The following is a 20,891-nucleotide window of genomic DNA, read 5'->3' on the forward strand; positions in this document are numbered from 1 at the left end:
GTAAGTTGTCTGCCTTGCCGACTGCTCGCTGTGGTCGAGAGAGGGATGAACCTTGGCTTCCAGTTGAGGCCACAGCCCCGGTTCTGACCCTCACCTTTGGACCAGCTTAACCTTGCTTATCAGCATGTGTCCTATAAAAATAACCATGAAGCCCATTTCACACAACCTACCTTATACACTGAGTATAAAAACCAAGTGAAACATGCCTCTTATGAGACACTTTACAAACAGAAAAATGTTACTGTTCATTGTGGCACCTTGTAAAAAAAAGAAAAAGAAGAAGAAAAGAGGCTGGCATGAGAAAGAACCAAGAGCTTCCCCAAATCCACTGAGATTTAAAGTATCTTCAGGTTTCTCCTCAGCGATCTCTTTAGTGACAGGGTCTCCGTGATATGGGAATGGACTCTGAAAAAAAGAAAAACAAAGTGAAGCTTTCTAAATGTCACTGTTGTATTGTGTTCTTGCCCAGTTGAGTCCTTGACTGACGGGGGCATTAGGTAGCTAGATTCGAAGTACACAGCGTAAAACCATGACACCATCTGCTCCTTATTGCAAATCACTAACTGCCTACCTCCCTGCTGTACATACCCCAAGGAGCACAAGAACCCAGTTCCAGCCAGCCCGCACCTCCCTCTGAGTCTTGTCTTCCCGCAACATCTTCACCACGGCCCTGAGAGGCCTCTGTTTATTTAACTAAAACGTCGATGGGATCTCTGACCATCCTCCCAGAAGTCACTCTCCTCTTCCTTCCCAGGACATCCTTCCCTGCCCCAGTGGCCAAGGGGGAGCGCACCCTTAACCTCACACCCCAGAAACCTCCACCTGTTTATTTCCTCATTCAAGGAAGCCTGGTATAATCACCCAATTATGCTTTCCAAACAAAGAATCTAGAAGAAACTGGGGTTCCCGTCCCATAACAAAGAGGTGTGGACAGAGGAAGTTTGTGCAGGAAAAGAAAACAGGGAATTTGAGAAAGTTGCAGGCCCCCTGAAGCTGGGTGGGCATCCGTTCAGCCTTCCCTCCTCATCCTCTTCTCTGTTCCCCCAAGTGTGGGGTGCATAACTGTATTGGCACAATCATTTATTACCACTTGTCATCCTTGGTAGATAATGAGCTTCTTGGTCTTTAAGCCCAGGACTTCAAATGTGCCTGCTCCATGGGGGGTACCCAGCACTGCGCACTCCTGCAGACAGAAAGAGCTCACATCAGTTAGCACTTGTGCCAGGCACTGTCCTAAGAGCTTCACAACCAGTCAGTCATTTACTTTCTACCCCAACCCTATGAGCTAGGACTTATAATACTCTAATACCGAGCCCAGAGCTAGTGAGAGAGCCATGGCTCGAACCCAGATGAACTGGCTCCAGGACCTATAATCTTAGTGGCTAAGGAACGAATCAACCAAAGGAGAAACAAGGAATTGTGCCTTTTGGCCAGGACTTTATTTGAAGTCATCATTCAAGAACTCTTTCTGGCCTGGGATCTGACTTTGTTTCAAATAGGGACATTTTTTTCTTCCTAGCTAACCTACCATAGACTGGTGAGTCAGTTTTCCTCTCTGAACTTACTAGAAATATTTTTGATTGATTGGGTGCATTCGTATCATTCCCCAGCATGGTGAGCTCCTCGTGAGTTGATCCCTCTTCTATAGCCAGTGTCTACAGTTTTATTGGCCTTTATTTTGCTTATCTTTCCCATTTTACCCCCACATAAGTGTCCTTGCACCCAAGTGTGGAAACAAATATGCTTGGAAGCACTATGAGTTTAGTTAGAAAGAATGCATGCTGTGTCACCTTCATTCGTACTTCCTTCTAGTCCCAGAATCAAGTCTCCCTTGCTCCCTCCTGAAAGATGGAAATGGGGTCTGGTCTGATTTTCCTGCCTCCCTACTGCTGGCAGGGTAGTCTTCTCAAATACAGATTTGATGAGGCTGGAGAAAGAGGCTACGTTCAGCCAAATGAATCACTCCCTCTGGATGTTCCTGGAGCATCTCATTCCTACTTATCTCAGCTAGAATCATATCCTATCGTGTGGGTTTCTCCCTCCTTAAACTGTGAACTCCTTGAAGGCAGGAATATTTCTTGCTCCCCTCTGTCTCTGGAGACTTGGCAAAGAGAGCCTGACACAGAATAAAGATACAATAAATACTTGTTTTATTGTATTTTTATATGATGGATTGAATGCAATATACCAGCTCATCTTAAAAGCGACTGTCTAATGATGCTTATACATGCCACTAAGATACAAGTGCATCAAATCCTAGCAAACAGTGAATTATCTTGGCCCTCCATGTTTAATAAAACCTGTTTTTCCCCCATATGAATAGTTTTAATAGAATTACTAAAACAGGAGAGATATTGTTCCCCCAATCTGAGATGTCCAATTCAGCTCAGCATCTCAGAAGGCTGGTGCTTGCCTTATCTGAATGCAGCCCTATAGCCATTTTTTTTTCTTTATTGCTGCAGGGCTAAAACCTGCATAGGCAGCCTGAGAAGCCGGCACTCAGGGAATTACCAGGAAATTTCATACCGTATAAAACAATCACAAAACTGATATACAAATGCTGCATGAACAAATAACTAGGTACATTATATATGCCAGAAAAACTAACATCTTAAATGTAGTGGCTTCTTGGGTTATTATGCTTTGCTTTAACCCACCCACAAACCGACTGCAGGAATGATTCTACGGGAAGCAGTGATTAATTTTAAGACCAGAGGGAGGGGGGAAGTAAAGAGCTGAAGCCAATTCAAACCCAAGCACAAGCTGCTGTTGACATATTAGGCAGGAAACAGAGTCCCTCTGGGGTTTGCAGGTCCTTCTTAGCAGAGCAGTGAGAAAACTTGGTGTCTACTGCAGGTGGCACGGGAAGGTGTTTGATATCATTTGTTTGATATCATTTCCAAGGCATTAGTATGCATTCCTCTGCTCCCTACACCCTGCTGGCTGTTCTCCAAGCCAGATAAACTACAAAGTGGTTCAGGTTTAGTGAAACTATGTGGATAAAATGTATCCTTCCCTTCTGCATCTTCCCCAGCTGGCTCTAAGGCAAGAGCTCATTTTAGTTTTTATGGTGTGATTAGCCATTTGAGGGGGGATAGCCTATGTGTCCAGTTATAGGGGATTGATCAAGCAGATCATTGTTCAGCCAAATGCAGGTTCGATGTGCTGTGTTTTTAAATTATGTTTATGTTGCAGGAAACTATTAAATTCCTTGAAAATATACTCACAAATTTTGTGAAGTGACAAAAAAGCTTGCATGAAAGAGCATTCACTGTTGGATACTGTTTTTAGTAAAACATGTGTAAGTGTATGCACCATTGAGCTCTGAAATAGCATACACTTAGGTACGAATGGTGGTCAGCCCTCAGTGGTAGAACTGCTGATCTTTGTTCTCATCTTTTTGGAAATCTCTTCTGCTTTCATAATAAATTTACAAGATTCTTCTTTTCAATGTGAATGAGCACTGTAGGAAAGAACAGAGAGGATGAATTCTCTTCTTCCTCATCCTCTTTTCAAAAAGAATCAACCTACTTAATAGTCAATGATATTTGGAGTTAGAAAGTTCTGAGTCCACGTGCGGCATGCAATGTCCAAGGATCTTTCAATATTCATTCTGGGTTACTCACTTTCCCCTTTACCCAGCTGTAGATTCATTGAGAAGGAACCAAAACCGGTCACTGTTTCACTTTGTTCGTTGTTAATGTTCCCTTATTTCCTTTCTTGCCCCTGGTGGCATTGGGTTATGCAGATCCATTGGCTTTACTTGATCTTGATGCTTTCCAAAATGGCATCAGTTTTTAAGAATAAACTGGGATTAAATCGAATGTCCTAATGACCACAACTGATGACTACTCCTAAGGAGAGAACAGAAATGTCAGCAGAAGCTCCATAGCTTTGGGCGGGTCCACAATGTGCCAACTGTGCCCTTACCCCAGTGGATCTCAATCTTGGCTGTACATTAGTTAGACCCACATGTGGCTTCTCAACCATGGAAATGTAGCCAGTCTGAACTGAAAGGATTTATAAATGCAAAGTCCAAACTTGACTTCAAAGACTCTGTATGGAAACAAAGAATGTGAAAGATCTCAACCATTGTTATATTGTTTATATACTGAAAATATAATATTTGTTATGTACAATGTTAAATTAAATTTATAAATATTATATCATATACTAATTATTTATCAACAAAAAGGATTATTATTGACATGTTAAAATTAATTTCACCTTCTTAAACATAGTTACTAAAAACATGTAAAATTATACATGCGAGCGTCATTATAATTTTATTGTCAATGCTCCATTATAATTTTCCTTTACTATTTTGGACATCCCAACACCCCACACCCCAGACCAGTTAAATCAGCACTTGAGAGGAGTGACCCCCACCAGGTGATTCCAGTGCTCTGCCAAGGTTGAGGAGTCCTACCTTAGCCCCAGATAGGGATAGTTCAGTAACAACTCCCATTATCACAGCATCTAATAAGCGCCAGGAACCTTGGTAGTAAGTTCTACATATTAACCAATTTATGGCTTGCACCAACCTTGTGAAGGATAGAAACTATTGTTATTATCCTCGTGCAGCAGATGAGGAAACTGAGTCCCAAAGGGGTTAAGAAACTTACCCAAGGTCACAAAACCATGAGGTGGTAGACCTGAATTTCTCTCTCCAGGAAGCTGAACTCCAGGAACTTGCTCTAAACCTTTCCGTTATATATTCTCTTTGAACATCAAGAAGATACTGCTGGAAAAGTATGACTCTTTTCAGCTCTCCACTAGAATTGGAAACAAGGATTTAAAAGGTACAACAAAATTATAAGAATCAAATAATCATTTTGGGCATAACCAGCCGTTAGATAAGGTGGTGGTTCCCGAAGTGAATTTCTGAGACCAGCAACATCAGCATCATCTCAGGAATTACCAGAAATGTGCATTTTTGGCCATCACCCAAAATTATTAAATTAGAAACTCTAGGGTCAGGGCTTAGCACTCTGTCTTTTAATAAGCCCCTTGGGTCACAGATCAGCAAATTTGTTCTGTGAAGAGTAAGGTAGTAAATATTTTAGGCTTTGCAAGCCACATATTCATGTGGTTTTTGCAGCACAAAAGTAGATAGAGACAATATGGAAATGAATGGACATGGATGTGTACCAATAAAACTTTGTAGACACTGAAATGTAAATTCCACTTAATTTTTCTGTTATTAAATATTATTCTCCTTCTGATTTTTTAGAACCATTTCAAATGTAAAAACCATTCTTAGCTCATGGCTGCTGAAAAAGATGCATTAGGGGTATTTGACCCACAGACCACAGCCTGTCAGCCCTGCTCTAGATGGTTCTGTCGCATACTAAGGCTTGAGAACGACTGCTATAAGGAAAACGAGGACTCAGGGCTCTTAGCCAGAATTCCTGAGCATAAGTACTCCCTGGCTTTCACCAGGGTGAGCACTCACCTAAGGTTCAGGATAAATTCAGATTAGGTTACTTTGGAAAATGTTAACAACTTCGCTCTAACCTATGCTTTGCCAGGGCCAGCAAACCAGATCTGGGGCTTCACATAAAGACTGCTGCATGAGCCGGTGGCAGGGGGAAAAGAGACCTGTTTGAAAACACCAGAAAGCAGGATTGGTGGTCTCCATCCCTCCCATAGCTGCCATTTACAGGCTGGGGACAGAGGGCTCCTCTTTCTGGAGGATCGTTTGATCTGTCTGGTTCTCAGTTGCTTCATCTATAGAAAAGAGAAACCATAATTCTTTTTCAAGTAATAGTGAATACTAAAAAAAAAAAAAAAAAGTGTCACATGCCTGGCACATTAGAAAACAATAAAGATGGCAGTGACATGTCTCTCTGCCTCCTCCCCTACCTGAGGGACCTGGAGGCAGGGGTGAAGCAGCTTGAGGGACATGCAGTGGCTTATATACTGGGCGAGGGTCTCCCACGCAAACAGGGTGGGGGCAGGTGAACTAACACTGTGCCACGTGCTCCGGGTCCCAGGATTTCCTGAGGAGTAAATGAATAAGTCTCTTCTTGTGTCTTCCTATTCCATTTTGTTCTTTTATCTCAGTCTAAGGTCAGCCTCTAACGTTCTCATTTTATGCTCCCAGCTTGACTTCTTTCCAGAATGAGTAGAAGTGGAAATGCCCACTTCCATCCTGGAAATGTGACATCTATCCACAGAAGTGTGGTTTGTCCCCGTGGCCCCAACAAGACTAACCCACAATCGCTGACATAAAAACTTCTACCAAAATGTGGATTTGTTAGCACTAACCTGCTGCATGAGCCGGTGGCAGGGGGAAAAGAGACCTGTTTGAAAACACCAGAAAGCAGGATTGGTGGTCTCCATCCCTCCCATAGCTGCCATTTACAGATAAGACCCCATAGCTCTGCCTTGGAAATGAGTTGAGTTCACTAAAGTCCCTTTCATTCCCTTCTGGTTTATCAAGCGAAGAACATACTTTGATATCCATTCTTGACAAATTGGGGTTCACTTTGTTCAGTGACTTTCCTAGAATATCCTGTCTCTGGAAGATGAAGATGAAATGAAAAGTAGAGTGTAAAACTGGTAGTGGGACGTACTATTGGACATGAAACTGAAGGATCAATGTGGGAAGTAGGAAGAGATCCTTCCCGGACACATTCTACCCAAATAGAAAGTGGGGTAAGGGGACTCAGAGGCACAGAGAGGCTCAGGTTTTGGCTCTCCAGAATATAGCATGGAGGGCTATGTAGATCCTCTACTGTAAAGAACCTGGAGATTTGGGCAAAAACCTAGATTAATACCCTAAAATAAAAAGAAAGAAAAAGGATTTTCACTTGTGATGGCAAAGACACATCAGGTGTCGGACTTGATTCTGCCCAAACCTCTTTGAGTACAACCCAGGCGAAGATCATTGGTTTCACAGCACTAAGTAATAATTGGTTTTCAAAAATGATTTGCTTATTGCTTCATAGGATTAACAGGTGAATATTAGCTGAACCCAACCCCTTGCCAAAACCAACTAAAATTAAAATAAATGCTTGAAAGAGCTAAATAAGAGCATCTCATAGGTGTGTGTGTGTGTGTGTGTGCGCGCGCGCGCACGTGCCTGTGTACACTAGGTATATATGATTTTAAAGTAGGAAACCCACAGGTCAAGGGCTTCTCTCTGAGACCTTGGCTGCCATGACCGACATGGCTGAGGCACAATGAAAAACTGGGAAGACTTGATGTCATATGCACGTCAGAATCCCAGGGAGGTAGAGAAATCAACAGTCCCTACAAGAACTGCTAGTGCACGGTGCACCTGTCTCACTCTGGATAGGCTAACCACCTTCCAGGAAGAGCAAAATCTGCCAGCAGTTACATACAATGAATATTGACACACTTCAGGCAATATGTGGGCCACAGCAACAAATCAGCTGCGGATTTAATCTTAACTGCGTCTGGAAAGCTTGTAATTAAAATAAATATTACGGTGACACCTTTTACAAGCTGGAGAACCCTTTAGTCAAAGAAATAATTGCTCCCTGGTTTATCTTTTATGTAAAGCTGAATGTTCCTACTTTAAGTGTTTGTCCAAAGTGGGGAATGCATGGTAATTAGATGAATTTCAATATGCAGCAGAGTAGATCCCATGAGAACTGTACATAAAGTCTGACATGACATTTCCCACAAGGCAGATATTATCTCTGACAGTAGCTAAGGGATCCTGCTATAATATTCATTGATTTTACGTATACAAATAAGACCAAGGCAGAAGCATAGGGGATGTTCGTGTTGGCTACCTGTCCTCCCTCCCCTTTGTTAGCTCGGGTGTCTGTCATCTGTCCTGGTGTTATGCTGGATGAGTGCATCCGGCCATCGTCTGAGCTTCATTAATATTAATTGCAGAAACGTCTCAACTTCAATGTCTGTAACGATTCAGAATTGGGTCTGAACAGTTCTATCTAGATGAGCAATTCAGATCTCATCAGCTAGATTTCTACTGCCCTAGCCCTCTCTGTTTCTCTATGCTCCTTTTCACGGGTCTGTGAAATAGAGGAAGTTTAGAAATTGCCTAGATTTGGAGAAAAATCCCATAGATGCTTTTCGCAAAATGTCTATGCCTTGCACTGCTGTAGTGAAACACAGGACAAAAACACCTTCCAGGCAAGTGCTCCCTTCAAGAGTCTCCACCATTAATCTACACCGACGGTCCGGACAATCTCTATAAAGCACGCCCACAGCCAGGCACCCCCACCGTGAGCCCCACTTTTCAACTGTTTCACATTCACTGCACACACACTAACGAATGCAAGCCCCAGGATTATGGTCATTGATTTCTGCTCTGAGAGAAGGGGAACAAGCGGCTTTATCTGAGGCCTCGATTTTAAAATACGGCTTCTCTGGATTGTCACCTCTGTCCCACTTGTTTGCTTACCTTTGGTTTCTAGGCCATTTTAGGCCACCTGCTTCTGCAAGCTGCTTTGCTTCGGGCTTTCTGCTCTGCTGTCCCTGTAACTTCCTTCTCAATCTCTCCGGATCCCAGCTTCTCAGCCTTTTTCCCCTAGATGACAAGAGGGCTTAGATGGTGACTCGTGTGCTTGGTTCCACTTTCCTTGGATGAATCAATAGACCCATGAGCGGGGGGGTGATGGTTCTCAGCTACGTGGAAAATTTCAGTTTCTCCTGCCACTACGAACCCCACTGTCATTCTATCTCTGCAGGAGCATGCTACCAATCTGGTTTTATTCTCCAAGACTTTTCTGGGGCCTGCCTCATCCCACTACAGGGATGCCTTGGAGAGCAAGAGGCTTGGCCCGGCCCAGTGGTTCTCAAACTCACACATACATCTCATCACCTGGAGGACTTGTCATCTGCACCCCCAATTTTCAATTTAGTACATCCACAAGTCCCTGGACAAGGGGCCCCCACCTTGAGAACCACTAGCTTAGGGATAAGCACAGGGTTTGAAGCTGCACAGAGGTAGACCATCACTGCCACCCATGTTTATGTGACTGCAAGCAAACTACTCCATCTCTCTGAAAAGCATCCTTTTTTTCCTGTGTACAATAAGGAAAATACAAGTGACCTCATGGGACTGTTAGAAGGAGAAGACGTGGTAATACATGCAAAGCCCTTAGAGCAGAGTCCGGCACAGAGTAAGCACTCCGCGCATGATAAATGGAAGCTACTTCAAGCAGCTGATTAGGGATTTCTCAAGCAAGGGCTCTGGGCCCCTGAAGTCATCCATCTCAGAGTGGAAGTCTGCATTTTAACAAGGCCTTCAGGGGCAGTAGAGCTTTCGAGGTAAGAGGAACAGGACTCCAGTCCAAGCTGCATACCCTCTGGTGGCTGACACAGGGGAGTCTCCGTGGGCCCTTCGTGTCTTGAGAGAGAGCTCATTTGCATTTTTCCTGGCACTGGACATTTGAAGCATCATCTTCACCTTCAGACCTCCTTCTCTTCATGTTTTATTCTTTGCCTGCTTCCTTTGAGCTGCTGTGGGTTTGCTGGTCAGTGGTCACTGTTGCAAAGTGATGGAGAAAGTCAACAAAAACAGAGGTGTGTGATGTACTAGCAGAAAACTCATGCTCTTAAACTGCAAAAAACAGAAGTCAGAACGATGTCACCCTGGAGAGGGTACAGCAACGACCAAGCAAAAGAGGACTTTTTGTTGCAAAAAAAAAAAAAAAAGAAGAAAGAAAAAAGGGAAACATATTGCCTATTAAGGAATCCTACAGCCCTGAGAAATTTCTATCTATAAACAAATTCGAGCCCATCTGTAAGAGCCAATAATGTGTTGGAACGGTCCTCTGCCATCAGTCACAATTTCAGTTTAGCTGCACCCAGCATATTTCGACTAATGATGACCTAGGAACAAAGCATTTTTTAATTTTCTAAGATAATACAAGCTCCTTTATGAATTCCCAGCCTGTTGTAGATTTTCAAAAGTCTGGCTCAACAGCTCCCACACTTTCATGTAATAATCATTTATGAAGCCAATTAAGAAGGCCAACTCCCAGCTCCCTGGACCACTCCAAAACTCTGATCTCACAGTTGCTGGTATTTGCATTTTAACAAACATCCTGAGAGCCCCGATATGCATGGACCTCAGAGACCCCCCAGTCTGAAAAAAGCCATCCTCTGCAATGTCTATTCCATTATTTCCCATCACATTGCTGTTTCCTGTGTCTGTCCCGGGTTTCTGGAGATCAATTCAATTTCTCTTCTTTCTCTCCAGCAATGTCTTCTTCATTTCCATTTCTGGAAATCCAATCAGCCCACCAATTCACAAGTTATATTTTGAGAGTTGCATTAAGTATTTATCCACTGAAATTCAGAAATAAGTTGGTAGGGGAAAAAGAAAACTTAAATTTTCTTTCCCTTCTCACTGCCAGAAGTTATGTATCTCTTGGAGGGAAACTGATGAGCCTACAAGACCAAAATGTCTTGTAGGAGGAATAAACTCGGAAACAAATCATTTCACCTTCTAGGCCCCAATTCTTCATCAATGACTTAATAATTGGCACTGTCTGGGGGTACGGTACCTGAGTGGCTCAGTCAGGCAAGCATCTAACTCTTGAATTTGGCTCAGGTCGTGATCTAAGTGTTGTGGGATTGAGCCCCACATCGGGCTCGGTGCTCAATGAGGAGTCTGCTTGGGATTCTGTCTCTCCCTCTGCCTCCGTCCCTCCCGCAATGTGCGCTCACTCTCTCTCTTAAATAAATAAATAAATCTTTTAAAAAAATAGATAATTGGCACCATTTGGTAACGGAGCCACTAGCCACAAGTGGCTATGGAGCACCAGAAATGTGGCCAGCCCAGAATGAAATGTGTTTTAAGTGTAGAATACACACTAAAGTTTGAAGATTTTGTGCCAAAAAAAAAAAAAAGGTATAAACAAGACTTCCAAATAGCTCTTTAATATTTTTATATTGGTTACATATTGAAATTATAATATTTTAAGATGTGGGTTAAAATATATATTCTTAAATTAATTTTACTTCCTTTTTCCTTTCCATAAAATGTAACTACAAAAAATTTTAAATTATGTATGTGGCTCACTATCCAATATGATAGCCACTAGTCACATGTGGCTATTTAAATCATTTACATTTAAATTAAATTAAAAAATTGAGGCCATCAGTCACACTAGCTGCATTTAGCTAGAGGCTACCATATTTGATGATGAAGATATGGAACATTTCCATCTTTGCAGATCATCATTAGACATCACTGACCTAGTAGTTTCTATATTGCTCTAATTTTTTTTAACAGTCTATCCTGAATGAAAGAATGTGAGATATAATGAAAATTTCAGTCCCCAGCCTAAACTGTAATCCCAAGTGCCTTCTCTTTTGCTGAAATCTTGGGTTATGCTGGTGTCATGGTTCTGAAGCGCCCTTTGTTGAGGTCCCAGATTTAAAAAAGCCATCTTTCATGGCCCTTTCGCTGGTCAGTAATCTGGAGCCTCCTCTCTTAATCCAAGACTACTGTGTTTCCTACTGCTGTTGTAACAAATGACCACAGATTTAGAAACTTGTAACACAAATGTATTCTCTTGTAGTTTTGGAGGTCAGAAGTACAAAACCAAAGTGTCAGCAGGACTGTGTTCCTTCTGGAGGCTTCAGGAGAGAATCCATTTCCTTGACTTTTCCAGTTTCTAGAAGTTTCCTTGGCTTGTAACCACTTTATAATCTTACTGAACTCACCCAGATAATCCAGGTTCACGTCTCCATCTCAAAATCATTAGCATAATTATATCCACAAAGTCACTTTTGCCATGGAAGGTAACATACTCACAGGCTCTGGGGATAAGTTCACAGAACTTGAAGGCTGGGCACCAACAGCCTGCACAACCCCCTTATGGAAAACCAGTCCATCTTGCCTGACCTCTGCGTACCACATAAAAAGGCCAACTGATTGTGCATAATTCAAGGAGAACCCAAACTCTATGTTTTCAATGAAAATGCCCTCACAGAAGTCAAACCATTTGGAGAACTTCACAGATGACACGGTCACTCATTTACCGGAGCAGAGATACAAGTTCTCTCTGTTAAGGGATCATGGGGCGCCTGGGTGGCTCATTGGGTTAAAGCCTCTGCCTTTGGCTCAGGTCATGATCCCAGAGTCGTGGTACTGAGCCCAACATCGGGCTCTCTGCTCGGCGGGGTGCCTCCTTCCTCCTCTCTCTCTGCCTGCCTCTCTGCCTACTTGTGATCTCTGTATGTCAAATAAATAATCACTGCTCAGAAAAGGTTAGCCTTGTTGGGCCATTACTGTCACCTTGTCTGAGACCCCATAAAACTCCCACCTGCCATGGACCCTACTCATAAGGAAAGCTATTTGGTTGGAAGTCAGTTCCATGACTGGAATCATGCCAGCAGAGAAAGAGTGTGAGATAGAAATGAGTCCCTTGTAAGAGTCTATTATTAATTATTTATTATTAAGAGGAAGCAGGCATGTGATTGGGGGAAAAAAGAATAAGGATAACAAGGGTCTCTCTGAATCACCAGAGAAGTGCAAGAAGTGCCATGAACAAGGAAGCCCTGGGAAGATTCTCGCTTTGTAGTTTTAAAAATGATCCATTGCAAAGACACAGTGAATGCATTTGAGTTGTAAATAACATTAAGTTTCTCTAGTAGTAAAAGGCCAAAACAAAGCTCTCATAAACCCGTTTGAATGAACAGTGAAAGATACCGATGTAAAAAAAGAAAGAAAGAAAGAAAGAGAGATATCGAAGTAGTACAGACAAAGCTAAACTGTAGTAATCCAAACTCTAATCAGATACTTATGAGCTGCAAAGTACAGTTACAATTTTGAAAGCACCAGAGCTAAGATGCCTAGAACTGACCAAAGGGAACCAGCAGCATGATGGACATCTCAAGATAGGTTTGGAAATAAACTGAACATTTTCTGGGGCGCCTGGGTGGCTCAGTGGGTTAAAGCCTCTGCTTTCGGTTCAGGTCATGATCCCAGGGTGTTGGGATCAAGCCCCGCATCGGGCTCTCTGCTCAGCAGGGAGCCTGCTTCCCTTCCTCTCTCTCTGCCTGCCTCTCTGCCTACTTGCGATCTCTATCAAATAAATAAATAATAAAATCTTAAAAAAAAAAAAATGAACATTTTCTAACGACTGAGCTCCCAGTAGTGACAGGAAAAATTCTCCCAGTTAAAGGGTCATCTGATAGGCCCAGGAATCTCAAAGCTTCAAATCAGTTTATAGAACACACTAAACTTATTACAGGTTACACCACATTGGACCAAAGTTGCCTGCTGCTTAGGGCTAGTAAGAGTCCATGCAACCGAATGAAGACACTAGAAACCGAGAGGCCGGTGTGCACCTCTCCCCCTCCCTCTGCTCCCTCTTTCCCGAGATTGCCGGCTCCTTCTCAGCCACACCCCCCACCTGCCCACCCAGCATGGTCTTCACCTCCTTGTCCCTCTCTCTCAACTCCTGCCTTCTCCAAAGTGTGAGGGTCTGAGCCTTCTCAGGGACGATCCGGAACATTCCTTCTTCCTCCCGCTCTTCCGTGTGGAAGTCAGAGAGCAGCTTTGAGGCTGCTCGGATTTAGCTTCTAGGCTGGTGGCTCCCACATCACAGGCCCAAATATATCAACAGCCAGCTTTCTGAGGCCATCACTAGCTCATATGGTACGAATTAGGAAAAAGTTCACCTTCTGCCAGGAGACGTAAAGCAAAGCCAGAGACAGGGACCCGGGGCTGGGGAGTTATTAGGAAGCAATGCCAGAAAGCAGCCATGTGCGAGGTGCTCGGGGGATTCAGGACAGGAGGAAAAGCCAGGAAAGGATAAATGGGCAACTGATTACCGGGATGGGAACCAGGGCTCAGCCCCACTGGGATCCTTGGGCAACTGCAGGGTGCTTGTCAGGATTGTCCCTCGGAGGGTGGGCAGGTTGTGGAATTTATCCCCAGATTCCAGTCCTCCTGGGTTGAGAGCTTGCAGAGGATAATGCCCTTGTGGTTGTCCTATGCAGGCCGTTGTACAGAGGGAAAGTATGGAGAGGTGCCAGGCTCTTGACCCGGGACAATGTCAGAGGCATGGCTGATGCTACCTAGGCTGCCCTGATTTCAAAACTGGTTAGGGGAGTGGCCAGGACAGCAGAAGGATCTGCGGGTGGGACCCAGCCCAGACCAGGCTGCAGAGCCTGGGCCCATGAAGCAGGAGCTGGATTTGGGCTCCCACCCAGGCCCTCGGCTGGCAGCCTGTGCAACTGCACATGGACGCTCAGATCACTTCTGAGGTGATACAGGCGTGCTTACCACACTGAAGTCCTCTGGTGGCCACCCTCAGCAAAGACATAAAGAAAGCACATGGGCACCGGGTGGCTCAGTTGGTTAAGTGACTGACTTCAGCTCAGGTAATGATCCTGGAGTCGCAGGATCGGGTCCCACATTGGGCTCCCTGCTTGGCAGGGAGTCTGATTCCCCTCTGACCCTCCCGCTTCTCATGGTCTCATTCTCTCTCTCTCTCATTCTCTTTCTCTCTTTCAAATAAATAAATAAATAATCGTATTAAATTTAAGGGAAAAAAAAAGACATAAAGGAGGCACAGATTCTGGGGAATAAAAGGCGAAATGGCCTAGGAGATAAAGAGGCTGATTAATTAACTAATTAATTAAAATAAACCATAAAAAATAAAAACTGGGCCTGGAGCTACCTGCCCACACTGCCTGGACCCCATCCGTTGAAACCCAGATGAAACCTCAAGGCTTTCAGGCTCACGAGGAATCTGTCTACAGCCACAGTCGCCACCCCACCCCCACCTTCCAGAGGCAGGGGACACTGCTCCAAGTCCCCAGGCAGGCAAGCGTATTATGAATTTAAACGAGAGCCCTGAACAGCAGCTAGTTCAGCGCCTGTGGGACCAGAAAGCATTTTTACACCCTGCAGGGTCAGAGACTGAAAAAAAGCAGAGCTAAAATCTGGGAGCAGAGGAGGAGCAGCGCCCGGGTCTTAGCCATCTGCCAGACTTGAGTGTCTTAAAGGAAATGCCCAGAGGCAGGGAGAAGAGTGAAGATTATATTTAGAGCTTACTAAGATGAAGTAATGTGTTCGTTCCCTCTCACTCCGGGGACAAGGCTCCTAGTCTGCTTGGAACAGTCTCCCGCCTCCCTCTTTGCTCTGGGACCACTACCCACAGGAGCACCCCCCCTGCCACAGGGGCCTCCTCAGCTCCTGAGGTGCCCCCACTCACTGCAGGGCAGGCTGAAGCCTATGTCCTCCTAGTCGAGCACAGCTCCCCCCAAAATTCCCTTCCACTGGGCCTGGCTGGTAGGAAAAAGACTTGAACCTGGAGTAAATAAATAAATGATGATTTTTAAAATCTTTGCTCTGAATAAACTAATTGCCCTATTTATGACAAATTACAACTCAAGTATTTTTACATTTTGTCGAGCCTCCTCCTGGTGCTTCAGTATTGATGACATTTAGGTAATAAATTTGGAGGACTGGAGGCAATTGCAGGAAGATAGCAGGAAGGGCTAGGAAATGAGGAGGATGCATCCCACAGAATCCACATGTTCAGGGAGCGTTTCCAGCGGGCCTCCGTGCTGCCTGCAGAGGACTAAAGGCTGTAGAGCAGGGGGCAGCCCAGAACCTTGTGCCCATTGAATCCAAAACCCTTTGGGACCTTTTGTTTCCACAATTTAAAAATCTATTTCCTTTCTGAAAAAGACACTATGTGCCAACCACACGAAGATCTGGGTCAAAAACAAAGCCAATTTGCAGAAATGACTTCATGTGTTCCGAACCGGTGAGATGGGTTTCTGTAATCCACAGCACACCGAAAACTGATAAAGATTTCAAATGGAGGAAAGGAAGGAGTGGGTACAGATATACTGGGGCTCTTTTTATAGTCCTGCAGTGTGAGAATGTTAATTAAAGGAATCTCAGAATCGGGGAGGATCTAAGAATGGAAGGGGCGAGAATTTAATTTTAGGTGTTGTTTCATTAGATTAAAAAAAAAAAAAAGACAGTTTCATGAGCTACCTGCAGTCATTCTCAAAAACTTCATGGACCCCCAAAAAGCTCCAAATGAAACTGTAAAGTATGAGAGACAGAGTTCATGAAAACCTCCCAGCCCAATTTGGTTGTGGATATAAGCATGTGAAACACACACTCGAAAACCTTGGAGCAGAAAATTAGCATAACAGGATAATAGATATCATTCTAATGTGATTCTTCAAAGAGCAGTCCTCACCCATATTTTTAAAACAAAAGACGCGAACAGATCTTACGAGCTGTTGCCTCTGCCGAAAGGTTCCCAAACCTAGGCTTGATGTGTTTCTCAGCATCCAAGTGAGTCTTAATGACGTTTCCTTTCTTCTCATCCAGTGGGTAATAACACAACTAATAAGTAAAGGCTCTAGCCTTCCTGGGGATCTCACTCTTCTCAGCAAGTTTACATACAGTTCTCTGGTCCACCCAATACACTGCAGGGGAGAAATTCCCATTTCCATCTTGCAAGTGTAGAAATTAACAGGCAGGACGGACACTGAGCTGGCCAATAGGAGAGCTGCGTCCTAAAGTCAGTTCTGTCTGTCTCCAAGGCCAACCCATTTGCCCTGCGCCACCTGAGAACAATCAGTAGAAGCAGGGGTAAAATGTGTCCGAGGGAACCCAGCCAGGCCGGACGTGCACAGACATCCTCACTCCCTGTTCTTGGGTTCTGGTCCTGTTCCCGTGTCCCATACTTTGAGGGTCAGCGTGAGTGATCTGGACTGATTCATGCCCATAGCATTCACAGTCCTTGCGTTGTGAGCAGCAGAAATCCGTTCCTGCCAATAAAAGCAAAGGGATTTTCTGGAAGGCTATCTCGGAGTCACAGAAGGAGAGCAAAGGCTGCAACACCAGGCAGAAAGCGACCAGCCCCGGATGCTGGTGAGCCGGAGTAAAACAAATCATCTCTTGCCAGAATAGATTGGCCCTGGGTCTCTTCTTTGTCTTCTTGCTCAGACTGCTCTGGCTTTGGTCAGAGAACATCCACCGGGGAAGAGAGAATTTCCTAAAAAGGAATGTTGTACGAGTAGCTGGGCTACTGCATAGCACAACTGCAGGGGGCACCACTCACATAGATTACAACGTGAACGCTATGCCCTTGAATGCCAGCACTACAACTGAATCTCAGGCAGCTCCCTCTGAACGGTCTGCACTTATCAGAACCACCACCCGCATATACCTCTCACTTCTCACACCGTTAACTTTCTGTGGAGCTCGTCATTGTATCTTTCCCAGTTACACCGGAAAATTCTTAAGGAAATCCAGAATTTCAACATCTCTATTTCTAAAACCACACCATACAGAGAAGTAGTTTCCAATTAAACTTTTGCTTATATCCACAACCAAATATATATTTCCTTTCAAATATAAGTGGATCAGGGGCATCTGGGTGGCTCAGCCAGTTAAGCATCTGCCTTCAGCTCAAGTCATGATCCCAGGATCCCAGGATCCAGTCCTGAATTGGGCTCCTTGCTCAGCTGAACACTGCTTCTCCCTTTCCCTCAGCTTGCCTCTCCCCCTGCTTGTGCTCGTTCTCTTTCTCTTTCTCTGTCAAATAAATAAATAAATAAATAAATAAATAAATAAATAAATAAAGATCTTTTAAAAAATGAATAAATGGCTCATTTAGTGTAATGAAATAGGAATTTTGTCCTTCTGGCACCCAACATGTTTGCACAGTATCCTTGCAAGGTACAAGAAACTGACCACGGAAAGGAGGGATGGATATGTTGGGTGCATGAGCACTTAACAGAAGCCAAAGGTTATGCTAAGAATAGGTCTTCTGGTAGAAGTTCAGGTTCAGATTCCCTGGAGAAGCCTTTTTCAAAAAGGGTTACCCTTACTCTCCTGATATGATTCCATGCGGGCAGCTGCTCACGCACCAACCATGCTGTCCCTGGCCCAAAGCCCCTTTTCATGGAGAGAGTTTAGTCAGTCTTGAAATGTTTCCTGAACAGTGATTAGGCATCAGAGGCTATGTGAGGCAGGAAGTCACTGGGCCATTAAAAGAGCTCAGTACCTTATGCCATCCGTAAACCAGTAAGCATTTATTCAACTCCATTGTCCTCCACCATCCCTCCATTCTAGCCACCGGATTGGCTGCTCTGATGGCTCATTCCCTAATCCAGTGTCCTGTGTCAGCAGAGCCCAGGCCCAGAGCTTTCCATCAAGAAGAGGATCACAATAACAGGAGCAAGAATGAAGTTGGTTGGCAAACCCACGTCCTGACTCTGGATCTGCTCATTCAACAACTTCTCTAACAACCCTATTTTACACCCTCCTGTGTGTTAGACTTTGCAACGTACTGAGAGTCATGCAAACAAGAAGGCATAGGCTACTACTGAAGGAAACAGCCTATAAACAAATGAGTACAGTTCTGGGAGGCCAATGATTCAAATGGCTCACATAATATTCTCATGTACTATTGTATTGAGCACCAGGCATAGTGCCTGGTTTGCACTGGGCGGATGCCCATGGTGTGGACTGGTCAAAGTATTAATGGCAAACACTCACTGACTGCTTACCATGGGCCAGGTGCTATGGAAAGAGTTCTACTTGTGTTAACTCATGGGATGTTCATGACAACTCTGTAAGGTGAATATTATTATAATCCCCACCTCATTTCCTGTTGAGGAAACTGAGGCACAAAAAGATCTGGTGACTTGCAGACTAATAATAAGAAAAGCCAAAATTCAAGCCCAGAACAATCTGACCCCAGAGGCTGTGCTCTTAAATATTGTGCTTATACTGTGTGAAATGCGTGGGGCTGGGGTGGGGGATGGGGAGGGGGCTGGGGTTGGGGGAGCCGTTGGGTCACAGAGACAGCAGTAATCCCTATGAGGAACTGGGCATGGTTTCAGTATTCAATATTGACATGAATTGCTCACCCACCACCGTAACGTCCCAGCAGCTTGACCTCCATTAATGTTTTCCTTCATTCCACCTCGACCACTGACTCCCACATCAATTCTGTATGCTGTCATCACGAGCTAACGCACCACTTCTGAAATCTCAGTGTCAAGACATCTGCCCTCTGGCTTCACCATGTCCTTCCAGCACATTCTAGGACCTTCTTCATAGCAATGATGGAAACTCCACTCAGCTGACTCTACCACTGTTTCTACAGCACCTTCATTGACTTCCTTACCCTTCCTAGCTTCCTTGACCTCTTCTTAGAAGTCTTTTCCCAACCGCCTGGACTTTCTCTCCTTAACATTCTTGCTCACTAAGACTACCTAACCATCTACCCTTCCCATTCTTGTATCAGAGCTACAGAACGTTGCCTCATTCCCTCCTCAGGGCTTAGCTCAAATATCATCTCCTTAGAGATGCCTTCCCTGGCCAGCCATCCAACCAAACATGGCATTTCCTCGTTTGATATTTTAGCAAATTACTAATTGAGTGCTTTCCAGACATTGTTATTAGCACTTTGCGTTGATTATTTGAATCCTCAGAGCTCCAGGAAGTGGACACTGTTATTGTCATTATTGTACCCATCCTGAAAAAGGAAACTGAGCCTAAAGAGGTAATGACTATCCCAGGCGGTCTCAGGACTGAACCCCACACAGCCCAGCTGCAGCCGGGCCTCTTAACCATCACACCATCTGCCTTTCACACAGCCAGCATGTCTTCTAGCACTTTCTACAACCCAGGTACTGCCTTATTTAGTGATTTACATGCCGTCAGTGACCTCTTCAGAATATGAGCAGCTGTGTGGACAGAGACCTTCTTCTCCATCACTAGATCCCTAGTGCACAGCGAGCACAGATAATATGAGCAAATCATTTTTGTTTAATATGATCGAGTAACATTATGTTTGTTTTGTGTATGTTTCAGAGCAGATATACTATGCTGGCCCCATCAATAATCCTGGATTTGAAATTCTCCCGGTAAGGTCTTGGTTTTCTGTTCTGCTCTGTTACTTAATTATTATATTGAGTGGTTTCTTAGAGGAGGAGGAGGGGGAGGACCGAATTAAATTTAAATGGTTTCCACTGGCCATCACTAAGAAAACCCTTCTTCAAAAAAGCTGTTACCTCCTCCTGGGCACTTACAAACGTTTAAACACTGATTTTGCCATTTTGGTATTTAACATTTTATGTTCTGATGGACCCTTGGGGATCCTCTGGGCAGACAGCTCCCGCGGAGAGGGACGCCCATGTTCTATCCTGCGGGACCGCCTGTGTCGTCGGGGACTGCATGGTCTAAAGTTGCTGGGTGTGGTGTGTCAGTGAGGCTGGCTGTGCAGAGAAAAGAAGAAACATGCAAACAACCATGACGGCTTATAGGCTCTCAGATTCCGGCCTTACATTATTACTCGTGGCTGCCACAGGTGAATAAAATGTCCCCACCCAGACCATTCACCGGCAAGTCTCATAGCTAAGAGTAGAGTTTTCCACTAACTCCATTTTAGGCAAAATAATGTGACCTTCTTAAATGGCTGAATTTAAGCACCTGGGACATAAGCAATACATTTGCAATATGCTACTCCTGAGACAATCTCATGGGCTATCATATAAAAGGAATCACAAAGATGTATTAACTGTGTTTTCTGTTTCAACTTCTTCCTCTCAGTTTAAAAAAAAACAACAACAACAGTGCCTGACTCTGGGAAAGGTTCTCCTTCTGCATAATGAATTTGTTTAACTTTCTTTCATTTCTTGTGTGGGTGTGTGTGTGTGTGTGTGTGTGTGTGTGTTTCCTTTTTGTTTACAGCCTCTGAGTTCCTCAGGTGCAATCCCTTATGTCTAGAACATTCTCTAGTGTTGCTCTTGCAACCCCTCCAGGGTTCTCCAATCTTCTCTGCAGACCTTTCAGTAAAAAAAAAAAAAAAAAAAAAATGAAAGTCTTGCAAACTTCCTTACCTTCTAGAATGTAGGACCAAAATTCTCACAGCTAGTTTTTTTCT

General features: G+C 44.2%; 1 protein-coding gene and 1 long non-coding RNA gene across 2 annotated transcripts in view; one reads left to right on the forward strand and one right to left on the reverse strand.

Annotated features, from left to right (window-relative positions):
* LY86 (lymphocyte antigen 86) overlaps positions 1-20,891 on the forward strand; it is a 58,478-nt gene that overhangs the window by 34,270 nt on the left and 3,317 nt on the right. The window contains exon 4 of the mRNA XM_082731181.1: positions 19,820-19,872. Coding sequence (XP_082587307.1) covers positions 19,820-19,872 — 53 coding nt within the window. The remainder of the gene's footprint in view (positions 1-19,819; positions 19,873-20,891) is intronic.
* LOC309865056 lies at positions 7-14,538 on the reverse strand. Its single transcript, XR_014311928.1, has 4 exons — positions 8,402-14,538; positions 4,626-4,775; positions 3,627-4,056; positions 7-1,183 (listed from the first exon to the last, which is right to left on the reverse strand). It is a non-coding gene; the product is annotated as an uncharacterized lncRNA (long non-coding RNA).

Source organism: Mustela nivalis (genome assembly GCF_964662115.1).
Source record: "Mustela nivalis genome assembly, chromosome: 5".
NCBI classification, from domain to species: domain Eukaryota; kingdom Metazoa; phylum Chordata; class Mammalia; order Carnivora; family Mustelidae; genus Mustela; species Mustela nivalis.